Below are 16626 nucleotides of genomic sequence, written 5' to 3' on the forward strand. Positions count from 1 at the left end.
TTGACTATTAGCTGTTTTCATCAAATGCTTGCCCCTTTCCCTCCCACATGCACACACATACTGTTCTAAATTAGAGGCCTGGATGAGTATATAATTTGAGATTAAAGCTCTGCATTAGTTTAGGTTGCATCACCTGATTACGTGGGAAATCCAAGGCAAGTAAGGTTGATCATGACATTGTTCTCTTAAAGGCAAGTTAAACAAACAGGCTGTTTGTAGGATATCAAGCAAAGTCTTAAGTGACCTCAAGGTATATCATTAACTCAACTGTGAGGTCCAGCAAATGCTCCAGTCTTTAATGTAAACTGTATCGGCACACCACCCCCAACTCCACCAGATGGCCACAATGGTTCAAATGCTAGGGCTGCTTGTTAACAGTCTGACAGAAGAGCAGCCACTGAACACCGACAATGGGCTGGATGTGTGCCTGTGATCATTAATATTCACCAATCCTGTGGAACAGGCATGACTTATAAAGGCTAAGACCTCAGTTATTAAATGTGTTGCTTTGGTCAGTGTTTCTAGACCCTAATTTATTAGAGTCTCTTGGAAAGCTATGAAAGCACAGAAGCCTAGCACCAGCCCGCAGAGTTCTGAATTGTTAGAGCTAGGGTTGGGGTCAACAATTTGCATCTCTCATCATGCCAAGGGAACTGCTGAGACTCCAGTTCTGAGGCCTACGTGAAGGCTGAGGGAGTACATCAGATGACTGGGATTTTTCTGAGACAGCATCGCGTCCAAAGACACCAGCTTTCCAAAGCTCTGTCAGCTGGCTAAAATCACCCTGTAGTGTGCAGCCCACGTGACCCATGTTTTCTCACCCTTTAGGGACTGGATAGATTTCTTCTTCTCTTCCTAGACTGCCCTACCCACTGGTTCTTCCTTGGCTGCCTTGACCCAGGCTACCTGATTCAGCTAAATGCTTCTTCAGGAGACCCTTTCTTACATCTGGCTCCCAATTTAGGGCTCCTCTCTTGGATGTTCAGGGGTCCCCCACTTGTAACTATATTTCATTCCTACTCACATTGTTTGCTCAGTGCTGGGTTTTGTTTTGTTTTGTTCTGTTTTTGTGTGCTCATTTGTTTTCTGTTTGCTCTCCAGTCATTCTTAGGTCTTGTAAACCTCCCAGTAGATTGTAACTATTCACCTCTTGCTTTAGATGTCACAGTTCTTGGCCTACTAGGCATCTGGAAACGGCTTGGGATAATAGCTGGTTCAGTTATCTTATCGAGGTGCCTGTTACACACTGGACTGACAGATGTCCAAGCTGACATTTGCAGGTTTGCACTCCGTCTGTCTTATGATGACGTAAGGCTTGGATGCTCATAGTCACTTCTTGCTGCAGAGAGTGGCCTCTGAAAGGGGAAACTGTATGTACTGCAAATGTAGTCTGCTCCTGGTGAAACTCCTTCCCTCTTTTGGATGGGGCTCCTATCTGCCTTCAGCATCTGTCTTTTGTTGATTGTCAAGGCTGCCTTGGCAGCCTCGTTGACTGGCTGTCCTTAGTCTCCATTATCTCTCCCTATGAGCCCTTTCTAAAACTCTAAAACTGACAAAAGGAAAACTACCCATGGGGATGATAGCTTTGGGGTGTCTGTAGGCAGGGCCACCTCTTCCAGTCCTCTTAGGCTTAGATACTCAGAACCATGATGGTCGTCGGACTTATTGTGTGACAGGCATGGAAGATCCTGGAAGTCTTTGCTGAGAAGGTATGCATCTGTAATTAGAGAGATCTCTGTATAGAAATCTATGGCAATAGGTGGTAGGAGAGAGACCGTGGGTCAGATGATGAAGCCTCCCAGGGTGAAGGTGATGTTGAGGAAGAGGGTACAATAATCTCTTCTGGGACAGAAAGGCAGATGGAGCCATTAACATGCAGGCTTCCTGCTTGTCATCCATGATGTTCTGGCCAGGAGCGCTATCATGAATAAATACTCAGGAGAGAGGAAATCTCCATTTCAAATATGGGGATGAAACAGGAGATCAGAGCTCCCTGGAAGTTATGCATGCGGTCCATGCTTGTGGAAACTGCAGTTAATTTAGAGTAGTTCAGTATTTAGACTCAACTGTGTAATTCATCCTGATGCTTCCCATTCATCAAAGCTTGTATTTGTTTGTATTACCATGAGAAAAATAAAAAAAAATAAATGTAGGAAAAAGAAGATTTCCCCTCCTTTCATTACAGGCGATTTATAGCTGAGTTACAACCCTTGGGGCCCTTCAAGCAAAGGAACATCTTGCTTCAATTAGGTATAAATAATGAACAATAATTAGAAAGATTTCTTCATCAAATTTGTTATTTTATGTTCCCTTTCATCTGTAATGTGTGGAAATGAATCCTGAGCTCTATTACGTGGCCAAATAGCAAGGAACAAGGGGCTGCTATTGAGAGCAACACCACAGCAGAAGAGAGCAGCCATACACTTGTGGGCCTTGTGTGCTTGATGTGCCTGCTGCTCCAGCCCTGGACCCAAGGCCGTGGAGTGGGGATGGAGGGGCTTTAGCTCCAGGCCTCCATATTCTTTTATCTGATGGGGACACATGTGTATGTCAGCTCAGAACCATGACCTCCAGCTCTTGCGCACTGACCCCATCAGGTAATATTCTTTGGCCTGAGAATGAATCCTAACTTAATCTTCAGTCGGAATCCACTGCTCCAGGCTCTGCTTCCAGCCCTCATCTTAAGATCTGGAAAGTGAAGGTATAAGGAAATTTGTGAACTTGTCCAGGCTCATTCTATTAGTGACAGTGGGGACTAAAAACCAGAAAGCAGCTGGATTCCAAAGCCACTACTTCTCCTTACTAAGGAATGCTGCTCTTTGAAATACCAATGAGATGGCGCAGCTATGATAGCCTTCAAGCTATGGAGAGACAGCATATAAAAACTTGGGCCGAGGATGGCTTTGAAGATAGATTTGCAAAAAAACATGCAGGTACGTGAGTGAGATTAAAAGGATTCCAGGCAAAGGGAGATGCATAGCCTCGTAGCTTAGATAAGAATGGGCAGTACTTTTTACTTTCAGGTTGGCAATGGTGCTGACCATGGATAGGGAAAAGTACTGGAGATGGAGAGAAGGCAGAAGTTGTAGAGATGAACCTGGCAAGATTGGTTGGTGTACTGGTCAGATTTTTGTCAACATGACACCAAGTTAGGAAGATTTGGGAAGACAGGCATTCAACTAAGACAATGCCCCCATCAGATTGCTTGAAGGTAAGGCACTAGGAAATTTTCTTGATTAATGATTGATATGGAAGGGTTCAGTTCACTGGAGCTGGTTCCACTCAGGGCAGGTGGTCCTGCGTTGTATAAAAATATAAGCTTGGCAATCCATGGGGAGCAAGCTAGTAAGTAATATTCTCCCATGGTTTCTGGTTAAGTTTCTGCCTCCAGGTTCTTTTCCTGATTCCTCTTCATGATAGACTTAAAACTATACGATGAAGTGAACTCCTTCTTATCCAACTCCTTTTTTGCTCATGTTGCTTATAATATCATTATAAAATCAAAACAAGAGGTACTGATAATGGTGTGGGTTGATAGAGGAGATACTGAGACTTTCAGAAGAGAAACAAAGAAAGAGCAACCTTATTAGACCCTGGGCAGAAAGTCTAGGTTCCCATCAAGGATTTTTAATTTTGAAAATTGGCCTGGTATATGGCAATATATCTCATATGTCATGATAGGCACTGCTTTTCAAGTAGCAAATAAGAGCACAGTACTAATTCATCTCTCCTGCCCTCACTACAGAGGGTTCCTGACTTAACTGTGGCTCAACTGAAGAGCCTTTGATGGTGTAATGGTGCGAAAATAATAAGCACTAGATACTGTATTTTGAATGTTGAGTTTGGATCTCTTCCCAGGCTAGTGATATGTGGAAAGATTCTCTCTTGTGGGTCTAGGTGGCGACAGTGACTGGATCTCCAAGTGGGCCATTATAAAACAGGCGTGATATTCCATGAATGTTAACATGAGTGATATAGGCGTAGTACAGTAAGGAAGGTGTAGAAAGGGTGTTTTCAACCTAATGGCATTTTCAGTTCGAGATGGGTTTATTGCCATGCAAAGCAGAAAGTCAGGCAGTGTATGTATTTACCTTTCCAGAAAGAAGCCTTCTTCTCTGACCCCAGCTTGGGTGTCTGTTATCAGGCTGCTGAGGGGTTTCCTAAGATACTCTGGCCTTCTAACATCTGCCTTGATGGAGCTGCATGCTTCTTCTCTCTGTAAAAGTGAATCCAGGCCATCTCAAGTATTGTTCCTTACTCTTCTAAGAATCTTTCAATGTTAAAAAAAAACCCAGGAGATCCATGTAAAAACACAATTTTCATTAATTTTTCAATAATTAACTTGGTTGGTAGGTACTCTGTGTCATTAATTGGCTAGAATGCCAGCACATCTGAAAGTTTTGGAGTGGATGTCTCTTAATTGATTCAGAGTCATAGTGATTATCTGTGCCACACTAACCCCAAGGGTTGGGCTAGTTATCATCTTCATCATCCGTCTTGTCTGCTCAACGTTGGAATGCTCAGGGCAGAAGCTGTCGGTAATTGTTGTTTTTTGTTGCCCTGACTCTGTTATATTGCGATTTCCTGCCTTGATCCATATTTTTACAGCTCGATTCCAAGCTCACTAATGGCAGAAATCATTTCTTACTCATTGTTTTATGCTTTGAGCTCAACACAGAACCTGTTTTTACATGTTCATATTGAGTAAACCTATCTGTGACATATGGAGATCTGGCTCCAGGCTGAGGGATTGACACATTTGTACGTTGGCTTAGAGGAATGTGGATAATGGGTTAGTACAGGGCCTGGAATTCAGAGGGAGCTTGCAGCCCATTTTATCCTTATACTGTGTAGTGTGCAGCACTCGCTAACATTTTATTCACTGCCTTTCAGGACATTTCAGGACCTGTCCAAGCAACTGGAGATGTCTTATGGCACTGTCCGGGACTCTGCTGTCTATGAGTACTTCAGAGCCAAGGGGACCAATCCCCTGGAGCAGGATAGCACTTTTGCTGAGCTCTGGCGGACCATAAGCAAGAATGGAGGGGCTGACAACTGTGTGTCCAATCCTTCAGAAGGTATCAGGAAGGTAGGCAAGACATAGTATGTGGGTACAGGTGTTGGGATAGGGGCCATGGGTTGGATTATCCTTTAGACTGCAGATATCTTTGCAGATATCTACTCTCATACTCTGCAAGTTGATACCCACTTTTATCTGTAGAAGCTGAGGGGCTACACAGTAAATATCTTGTAAGTTTCCTTGGGGAAGTTGATCGGGGGAGATCAGACAGGTTAAAAGAGAGCCTTGAGACTTTCTCCATATATACTACTGGTCTTGTGGTACAGAAGCCCTCCCCTTATAGGTGAGATTACTTGATGAAAACATAGCACCCAGGAAACAAGAAAAATGTCTTTGGGTCAGGTGTACTTATGGTGAGTTGATTAGGATACTAGCATAACAAAGACCACATGTGAGCCAAAGATTATCGAGACTATCTTTGGGCTATGCATCTTTGGCTTATGTTATGGAGAAGAGATGTGTTTTGCAGACGGTGGGAAGAACAGTGGTTCTGGGATGAAGCCTGTACTGGAGAGGGAAGAAGCCATAGCTGGAGGAGGGTCCAAGAAAGCCCAGCATTCTCTTCTTGTATGCCTTTCTGTTGTGATAAACACCATGACTTAAAGTGACTTGGAAAGGAGTGGTTATTTTTCATATCAGCATACTAATTTACTGTCCAACTTTGAGGCAGAGTTCAGAAGGCAAAAATTAAAGTGGAAACCATGGAGAAATGCCTGTTGCTGTCTTACTGTTCATGGATCATGCTCAGCCAGCTTTTAAAATTTAACTCAGGCCCACCTTCCCAGGAGTAGCACCATTCACAGGGCTCTGGAACCTTCTATTTAAATTACCAGGCAAGGAAGTTGTCCTCAAGTCATGCCACAGGCCAACTGTTGAAGGCAATTTCTCAATTGAAGTTCTTTCTTCTCAGGTAACACTAGAATGGGTCAAGACTACAGTAAAATCTAAATGGGGCACTTACTGGCCCGAGTAGCTTGTCAAACATTGCTCCTTTATTTAGCCTGGTTTCCTACAATAATGTGCACTGAGCATTGCTAGATCATCAAACAGATGGATTTCAGGGGCACAGAGTCTGGCTTATTGTTATACTCTGACTCCTTGTCTCTAAGGACTGGCATTCATTGCACATGCTGTTCTGTGGCTCTAAAAGCTTGATCGGGAGAAAGGGAGTGAGATTAAGGCAGGTGTCTTGTGTCTGCTACTATTGCTGCTCACATCCTTCTGTCCAAATATCCTATGGCAACTATTATCCCTAAAATCACTTATGAGAGGGTTATAGAAGCTGTGAGTGGTCCCAGAGAAACAAGGTAGAATCCCATCCTCACCAAACACACACAGAAATGTGAAACATATACTCCCTTAATCCTCTCCTTGGTCTTTCAATAACTGTCAGGCCTTTCTACACAGTACCATAGATATGAGCTTGACTTGGGGAAATTTCTGGGGCCACCAAATAATACTGCCAGCTCTTCATTAGGAGAGCCCTCCCCAAACCTTCTAGCTCCATCCTAGGAGAAGCCCAGGGCATCCAAGAGAAGAGGCCTCAGCTCTGTGTAGGAAGCTTGGTGTGTCCTGGCAGAGCACAATCTTCATTCTATGGCCTCAGTGTGTGGTGGACCATAACTGGGAATGCATTCTTACACAACTATTTGCAAGGAAATGTTGACCACATTGCTTTTCCTTTGTCCTCTAGCAAGGCTGAAAAGCAGAATCTGCCAGCTACACGTGGGTCTGAATCTCAGATCTAAGACTCACCAATGATATGCGTGGAGCATCTTTCCTAAGCTCTTATTTTCCCTGTCTGGAACCTCTCAGAGTCCAGAGAAACCTCAGTGACTTCCTGTTTCTGGGTCTCTTCAGAAATTTTAGACTCTATAATATATTTGGTAAATTTGTAAGTCTTTACATTTAACCAGAATAATAAATTGTCACACAACTCTGCCATTCTCATAAATACAACATTAGGGCTTCTTGAGTTTTTGTGTACTAAATTAGATGGCCCAGCCCTAAGCTTCTGGACTTCCTTATATCCCTGGCAGCCAGTCTTGTGGAGGCAGCCGCCTTCATTTGCAGATAATGAACAAAATGTTGACCGCCTTTTTCTGAGCGTGAGGTCTGGGTGAGGGCCTTGGTGTTCCTTTTTGTGGCCTTCTCTGTGTCTCAGAGAGGAGAGAGAGAGAGAGAGAGAGAGACAGAGACAGAGACAGAGACAGAGAGAAGGAGAGGGAGAGAGAGACAGAGAGAGAGAAGGGAGAGGGAAAGGGAGAGACAGAGACAGAGAGTTTACCATCTATGGAGTATCTACAATAGCACCACACACAGCATCTCTTAGAAAATAAAAGATAGTTACATATAAGGAGACAGTTTAAGGAGGGAATGGTTACAACTCATGTAGTCATATATGATAAGCCCCAAGAGTATATGATAGGCTTCTGCAAATCAAAAAGGAGAAAGCTCAATCAGCTTAGTGAAGAACAGGCAATTGTCTTACACAGGCCTTTCACAGACAGGCAACACATATGGCCAGTGATCACACAAAGAGATATTTAAAGTCATTAGTGTTTTATGAAATGCAAATTGAGAACATAAAGATATATCATTTTACACCAATTGGCCTGGCACAAGACGAGAGGTGGTAGAGAGGATACACAGTAACAGGTGCTTAATTGCTGGTGGGATTGTACTCAATACAACCCCTTTGGAAAAGGTTTTGCCATTCTGTTAGAGAATGACTCATCATGTACTCTATGGCTTAGCCCTCCCACTCTTGTGTATCCACCCAAAATAAATGTCTACGTGAACTCCTGTAGACAGGGAAGGCCATGGTAACATTGCATATAGAGCCCAACTCCTGGACACAACCCAAACAGCCTCTAACATGGAGAAGAAACTCTTCAGTAAAATGGATGAGCTACAGCTGCTTTGAATGGTATAGATGGATGTTGGCAGAATAATATTGTACAAAAATGCATTATACACGATTTCATATGGGTCAGCTAATAGAAAATAACTTGTACCATCATCCCCTTTAAAAAATGTATAAAGCTCTCTCAGATACACATCCAATGTAATGATAAAATACAAGAGTCTCCATGGTAATTGTCATATGGGCGGCATGAGCAGCAGGAAGGAGAGAAGCTGTTACTTATTGATGGAGTAAGTCACTCTTAGCTTTGGATAAACAGTGGCTTTATTGTTTTCATTTTCATATCACAATAACAAGTAGTAAATGACTCAATTGCAAAAACTTTAACATGAACAGACATCCTAAATCAAGGTCTCTGACTAATATAATTCTCTGTACCCATCTATTTTGCAAATAAATGAATCTACAACAAATAAGGCAGAGTCTGACACTGGATATATAACAGCCCTTTCCTGCTCAATGTGTAGGCCTGCTTTGGTATAGTCAAAGCCAATACAAGTTACTAAAAGCCTCTGGGAGGTGGACACTCTAGAGATGGGTCATTGGGGAGATGCTTCTACCTGATCTTAGTCAATCCTAGTCCATTGTATGCTGTCTTGCAGATGGGTAAAGCAGTATACAATAAAAGGAAAACATGAAGAATGAAAATAAAGAATCCTTATCAGAGGCCATTGCTTCATGATGCAGAGTCTCACCCTCTTGGGTCTCTATTACATTTATGACATCATGTTATAAACCCCAAGCTTACTTTAGGGTCACAACAACCCCTCTTACATTTGAATCTCCAAGAGGGAAATGGTCTGCTAGCACAACTTAGACGTTCAGGCTTTTGTAACTAGTATTATAAAAGTGAGTTTATAGTAATGCTGGAAAATGAAGAATGCTGTTTTTTTCTTTTTTATTGGAAAATGATCTCAGATGCTCTATGATAGCCTTCCTCTTCATTTGTCCATATACAAGGTCTGAATGGACAAGCTTTCTCTCTGCCCTGTGACGCTTTCCCTCGCTGCACAGAGATTATACATTTGGTAGCCTTGTGGGGGGTCAATACAGCTGAGTAGACTTTATGTGGTTGTTCCCTAATTGAAGACCATGCCCTAAATCTAAATACTGTAAGGGAACGTCGACAAATAGGAAGATGTGGGTTGCAGCCTAACATCTGAATAGGATGCTCTCCAAACACCACTCAGAGCCTGATTGCTACTGAGCCCTGCAGAGGCTAAGAGATGCCCACCAAGGGACTTCTTCTGCAGCCTCCTTTAGCCACCGAAGGGCAATCACATTTCTAATTTCCAGTTGCTCTTTGGTGATTCCACCGCCGTTTCCAGACAGTGTGCAATCGTAGAGCAATGTCTAATTGCAACTGAAGTCAAGGAGCTTAGTGTCTGGGCCACCTCGGAGAAGTGCTATTATTTTTTATTGGGAAGTGCTGCAGCTTTTAATGACCTAAAGCCAACTTAGGTGGGATATTGCCTAGCAAGAAGCAATCCTTCTTTATAGAGGCAGAACTAAAATGTTGTGTCATGATTACCCCAAAGCTGATGCTACAGCTTCATGCCCAGTACTGCATAGGCAAAGAATCTGCCAGGCATCTGGTATGTCTCAATAAATACTGCATTTTTCCTGAATGAGTCACTGCTGTCTATAGGAGAAGAGGCAGATGAATTAAGCCTGCAGTTTCTGCTCTCTGTTAGCAGGTTGCTAACCTTAGGTTCTCAGATGGAAAAAGCAGGAAAACATGCCCAAGTTCAATTTTAGGCCTACATATTGATAGCCCTCACTCAGGAGGGAATCCTTCTGGCCCTGAAAGATGTGTGGCAGGTGGAGGTGGGAGGGACTGCCTTCACTCTTCTTAAGCACATAAACTTCTCAGATCAAAGGAAGACTAATCAACATTGCTCATACCTGTGGAGGAGTTTGTTAACATTCTCCTTTAGGTTGTATTTTGAAATTAGCTAACTAGTTGGTTTCCTTAAGGGTTTTTCATGCAGCCTTAGTTTTGGTTAATCCCTCTCCCTACCCCTCTCCCCTGTGACATCTGTGCTCAGCCCTGTGACCTTCATTACTCTTCCCTCTTCTTCTCATGTCTTGTCTACTATCTTTTGACTCATCATCATCATCATCATCATCATCATCATACTTTTTATTTGGGATGTATGATAGCAGCTCTCTCTTTGGCTTCTTGGATATTCTTCCTTTGAGTTATACCCGCCTTTCACTTCCTCATTTCCCCCATAGTTGCCCACTCCTCCATGCACAAAAGCCTTTCTGCATTTAGTATTCAACTGCACTCTCTTTATTCATAAGCCCAGCACCAGCACCAAGGTGAAGGGAACAGCCCAGAAGAGGTGGTGAGAAGAATGTAAGGACTGCAGGATAGAGAGATGTGGTGTGAAATGCTTCTTCTAGGGTTAAGCAGGCCATTGGAGCCATGGTCTCTCAACAGATCTGTTCACAGCCTAGCAACCTAGCAAAAACTCCTGTGTAGGTGGATAGGTCATCTCCAGACCAAACCCACACTGAGAAACTATTGGCAGTGAGTGGTTGCTAGGGGAAGGAGGATCACCCTTCACAGAGGGTGTGGTCACTAGTAGGGTTTTCATACTTCAGTGAATGCCCCACCTGTGCACTTATAGGCAGCTCTGCTTGGACCCAGTAGGTTGTTAGAAAAGGATATATGAAATGGGAAGAAACATTATAGAGAAAGTGGGGGAGCCAGAATATGGAAAAGGGAGCAGATTATGATCATATTTCATTGAATACCAATAGGAAATTCTCAAAATTAAAGAAAAATTAACATAAAGACTCATCGAAGACAGGCAAATTTCTGCCATATTGTTATAATCCAAATATATTTTTGTAAATACAATTTACTAAACAATCACCCATTCATATGTTTTCTCTCTATCTTTTTTTCCTGATAATCCAGCAGAGTTGATAGAGACCATATGGCTTTTAAAGCATGAAATAATAGTTATCTATTGGTTTATTAAAGAAATGCATGATAATTGGCTTATAGCAGAGCGGTACATAATTCATCTTCTCATAGGCACTGCTAGTTATCCACCATCTAGATTTCTACACTATCTAGAAGTTCACCTGGACCTCTTAAGTGCTTCAATCTATCTATATACTGTTTTATAGCTCATAAGTTTCTCAAGTAGTTCATTAGCCAGTGTTCTACCACCTAGGAGCTCATAGATACATTCAGTAATTCATTCTCTATTCATTATCCAGCATCTCATGCTTTAAACCTTGTATTAGGGCTTCTATTGCTGCAATGAAACACCATGACCAAAATTAGCTTGGAGAGCCAAGGCTTTATTTGGCTTACACGTCCATGATTCTGAAGGAAGCCAGGATAGAAACTCAAATAGGGAAGAAGCCTGGAGGCTGGAGCTGATGCAGAAGCCATGTAGGGGCACCACATACTGGCTTATCATGGCTTGCTCAACCTAATTTCTTATAGAACCCAGGGCTACCAGTCCAGCAATGGTACCATATACAATGGACTAGGTCCTCTCCCATCAATCACTAATTAAAAATATGCCCTATGGGCTTGGCTATAGCCCCATATTTGGGAAGCATGTTTTAAATTGAAGTTCCTTCCTCCTAGATAACGTTTTGTGTCAACAAGATACAAAAGCGTCCAATAGGTCTCTGTACCACCTAATAACCCATAGGCCACTTGCATAGTTCAGGATTTCACTCTGCAACTTAACAGCCACATCCCCAGCTCCTCATCTCTCTCTGCACCATTTCCTGTCTTTCAGGCACTACTAGTAGTTCATCTGTCTTTGCCCCAACTGGTATCATGCGGTCTCTCTCTTTATTGTTCTTTCTGGTCTATCTCATGTGGCCTAGGAACATCTCCAACACTGAACTAGAACCCAAATTTTGTGCTCACCTGGTATAATCTAACCTTAAAATCCATGGCACACTCTCTGAGAACCAGTTATTTCAAATGAATTACATATACTTTTGCCACATTTTAAACAGATAAATTGTCTCCTAAGAAAGGATGACTGCCCATTGTTACGCAGGCAATAGTGGAATAGTGAGTACGCCAGTGTTACCAGTTCCTACAGGCGGGCCCTCCCATTTCAATCCCCCAGTGTGTTTGCCCTTTACATAGGCACATGATTTTCTTTCCTTCCTACTTGCACACTAACATAGCAAGCTCTATGCCCAGCTTTCATTTTGAAACTTTACCCATTCTTTCCACAGCAAAGATTATTTAGATGTGTTATTTTATTTTTGACTCTTAAACTATTAAAATTATCAATTGGAAAATTCCGAGATAACAGAATTGAGCTTGCAAGTGGTTCAAATTTATATGATAATAACTATGTCACATGAAGGCAGGCTCTAGTGTTGCTGGTGGAGTTCAATATTTTTTTCTTGAGTTCAATCAACTCCACCAAGTAACGTTCAACGTGGCCCACTGTCTGTAACAGGGCCGCGCTCATCTGGACTGCCAAATGATTAAGGCCTTTCCATAAATCAGACCTAATATTTAATAACATTGTCAAACAGAATATAGTGTTAATAGTTTAAATGTCAATCTTTACAGCTCATTGAGCCCTTTGAATAAATAGATGAATAGCTTGTCTCGGACCTTGTGGCTGGAGACAGCAAGTTTTTCAGAGGGAAGGAGCCTTTGAAGCTACCATCTTCAAATAAAGTATTTTTCCCCATTTGTACCTATCACCGAGGTCACAAACTAAGAAAATTAGTTCAAGGAGAATATAACTCATACATCTTATTTGTTCTTGCGCCTACCTAATGCTTGTCTGCGCACCACCCTCTTCCTTTTTGCTCTATGACAAGGGTTGCTCTCACTGTGTGTCAGGCAGTAATTCTGTGGGGTATAGAAGACATGATGTCTGGAAGGACTGCAGTCTTCCACTGAATATTCCACTGAAAGTTATAGAACTCCATAGCGCTGACATTGGGCAGGAGCTAGGTGATGGAGGTCGCCATGTGTGTGGCCGCATCTTGGTTCTGTGGCATAATGGGAGTTCCTACTGAGGAAAGAGAAAAGTTGCCACAGAGGCCCCTTCCTTGTGCACTGGGGATGTTTGATTCAAAGACCAAGATAGTTTTGCATAAATAATAGGAAAGGTAGTTTGACCCCCTCAGAAAATGGGTGGCAAGATTCAGGCATCTCTCTGCAGTGGAAAACAATAACACAACAGCTACATGGTTTAGGACCTAAATTATGTCTTTTATTTGCATCTAAGTTAGTATGGAATGGGAGTCTTTGAATGCCTCCTTCCTAAGCCACTCACAATGGATAATCAGTTTGTCATTTCTATATCTTTTGTATTGGCTTTAAAGCACTTTCTTCATTTTTCAGGTTGAATAGTATCTTCTCTTTACTCATTCATTTATTCATTTATTCCCTTATTCATTCATTAAAGAAGTGCAGTTTGAATTGATTTTGCCTAGGAGTTCTACATGTGAGTATAAATTGCATGTAATTTAATCTGTGGCTTTGAGTAATCGAATTCACCTTGGGGAATCTTTGGTGAGACTTTAGGAATGTCTTCCCAGCTGGAAATTATTCTTAAAATGGAATACGTTGCAAAAAGCCCAAAATGAAAAGAAGTAAAAGTTGCAGTACTGATAGCCACTGTGTTATGGGTCAATCTCATAGAACCTTTGTTGGCCATATTAGGTAAACATGGCTATTTATATTCTGAATCCATTTATATGAACCACAAGAAAGGTAAATGAAGTCCTGCTATGTATTCTGTATTTAAAGCATGATCAGAGAATGTTGGATGGTAATGTAGATGTGTATTTTGCAATTTACCAATACATAAAATTGAAAGAAACCCTGAGGATTGTAGCCCAAGGTATTTAGTAGATATTAGCACCTTGTCTTAGCATCTGGCACATGCTAAGAAGAGAAAATTAAAGACAAACACCCCCAGACTTTCATAAGAAACAACTGGCATATATAGAATAAGATATGCACATAACTTGTTCATCTCATGAACATAGGCAAAACTATCCACTTCATCACCTTCAAACATTCCCTAGCCACATTTGCACTCGGAATACACAGGAGAATTTTATTCGCCTTTCTTGTGGTTCACATATATATGGATTGGGAATGTAAATATCCATGCTCACCTTATGCCACTCAAACAAAGTTTCTACAAGACTGACCTGTGACATTGTGGCTATCAGTATTATGCTTTTCTCCTCCTCCTCCTCCTCCTCCTCCTCCTCCTCCTCCTCCTCCTCCTCCTCCTCCTCCTCTTTCTCCTCCTCCTCCTCCTCCTTCTTCTTCTTCTTCTTATTGGCTTTTTGAATAGTATTACATTTTAAAAATAATTCTTGGCTTGTTTATGTACTCTGACTAGATATAGCATATTGCTATCCTTAACAATTGAAGACTATTATGAATAGGACAATATGAATATTTACCCAAGTCTTATGTGGAGTTGGATTTTCTTTTTTCTTGACTAGATACCAAGTGGTGGACCTGCAGGGCCATGGAATAGGTATGTGTCTACTGTCATACAGAAGGACCTGTCTGGTCTTGTGCTGTTCCATACACCTACCAGCACCACACAATTTGCTTAAGTTCAGATTCCTACACATCCCAACCAACATTAGCATTGCCAGTTTTGAAATTATAGCCATTTTAACTCTTTCACAAACTTATAGTAAATTCAGTGTGTGTGAAGAACTACCTCATTAATTGTTTTAAGTTGGTAACTCCTGATGTTAAGTAGTTTTTCATGTGCTCACTGGCTAGTCATACATCTTCTTCAGAAGGGGGAGCTCAAATCTTTTGTGAACTTTTATTGGGCTTTTCATCTTTTCATTGCTGATTTATGTGAGATTTTAATGTATTCTGGATATACGTCCTCAATTAACAGTAAGTGCTACAAATATAATTCTCAGAGGGGGACTAGCCCATTCGTTTTCTTAATGGTGTCTTTTGAGAAGAGGAAATTTTTAATTTTGATAAAACACTATATATCTTATTTTTTTGCTTTCTTATGGTTGATACTTGTGTCTTGACTAAAAACTATTGACTAATCTAATATTCAGTTTTTCTTCTAGAAGATTTAATACTGAGTATTATGTTTTATTGAAGTTTATGTTTTATTTGAAATGAGGTAATTATCTACATTTACTTATTATCTATAATATGTTCACCTAAATGTGCATCATTCACTAAAATTATATTGCTAGCTTAATACATAAATGAGGGCCTTGATTGATACTCAGAGGCAATGCACACGTTGGTTTGTTTCTTGATTCTCTGTGTCCTCTTGTTGATCACTCTGTTCTAATACCTGTACAAAAAATGAACACTATAGTTTTAAAGGAATTCTAAAATTTAGGACCATGAACCTCTCTATTTTTTCAATCTTTTAATTTCTCATATAAAATTGTTTGTAAGGTTCTGAAGTCTTCATTTTCATTTAAATGTTAGAATTGTCAATTTCATCAAGAAATTTGCTGAGATTTTGATGGACACAGCATGTAGGGAGCAATTGGGTGAAAATTATCTTCTTATAATACTGAGTCTTGAATATGATCTGCTCCAAAAACCAAAAATCAACCAAATTTTACTTCATTATTTTTCTCTGTTGTTCCTATTTTGATTTCATCTTTTCTGAAAATCTTTTCTTTTGTTTATTTTAGTTATGGTTTTTACTATAGATCATTGATTTTATACCTGTTTTCCTTCTCAATATAAGCATTAACTCTATTCTTTTACCTAGGAGCATCATTTTAACTACATCTTTATAAACTTTATATACTCCTTTTTAATTCTCATTGAGTTCAAAATAGGAAGTATCAATCAGCAACAATGCCATACTGAGCATTTAAAAAGAGCTAGAAGAAAGAATCTAGAAAATTCTGTCATGAATATTTGAGGTGATAAGCATATTTAGCTTGACTTAAATATTATGTAGTATGTACAGGCATGATAGGCCATTTCCTATGCGTGCTGATTTTTTTTATTGTCAGTTAAAGTCTAAAAATGAAAATAAAACATTAATCATTTTTTGAAAGAAAATGTGATTTTACACTACATTTTATATCCTAGTGTCCCTATTGAATTCTGGTAGACAGAAATCATTGGTTGCAGTTTAGTTTTGTGAAGACCATGGGCACCAAGCATGGATTTTGTTAGTGAGTGAGTGAGGTTGGAGACTTCCTATGAGAGTTTTCTCATGCACACACATTTTACAGTTCACATGGCTCTGTGCTTTTATATTTTGTAGAGAAAAGCATGGGAGTGCACGAGAAGACTGTTAAGCAGGAAATTAAACATACGGGAAGATAATGGAGCTCAGAGAGGCAGAAAAGGAAGCTGAACTTGGTGTGAACAATGAACATTCGTGTTTCCACTAAGTGTACAGTTTCCTTGTAGGAAAATGGAGGTGATGGTGTTGTCCCTGTCGTCATCTAAATCCCTCTTAGAGATCTCGGACTTCACTCTGCTGAGTTCTAGAGGCCTTGGCAACTAAAGGTTCCTGAGACCTCTTTTCTCACCTTTGACCTTGGAGGCGGTGCACCCACCCACATGCACAGAGCCATCCCCAGGCTATGGCACTGGCAAAAGAAGTGATTTTGATAGGGAACG

The 16626-nt window shown here is 41.0% G+C and overlaps 1 protein-coding gene across 1 annotated transcript in view; it reads left to right on the top strand.

Moving 5' to 3' along the window:
• Nucleotides 1-16626, top strand: part of Grid1 (glutamate ionotropic receptor delta type subunit 1) — a 749675-nt gene that overhangs the window by 687055 nt on the left and 45994 nt on the right. Inside the window, exon 13 of the mRNA XM_052190670.1 lies at nucleotides 4894-5089. Within this exon, the coding sequence (XP_052046630.1) occupies nucleotides 4894-5089 (196 nt within the window). The remainder of the gene's footprint in view (nucleotides 1-4893; nucleotides 5090-16626) is intronic.

The sequence above is a fragment of the Apodemus sylvaticus genome, chromosome 8, assembly GCF_947179515.1.
Source record: "Apodemus sylvaticus chromosome 8, mApoSyl1.1, whole genome shotgun sequence".
Lineage (NCBI taxonomy): Eukaryota > Metazoa > Chordata > Mammalia > Rodentia > Muridae > Apodemus > Apodemus sylvaticus.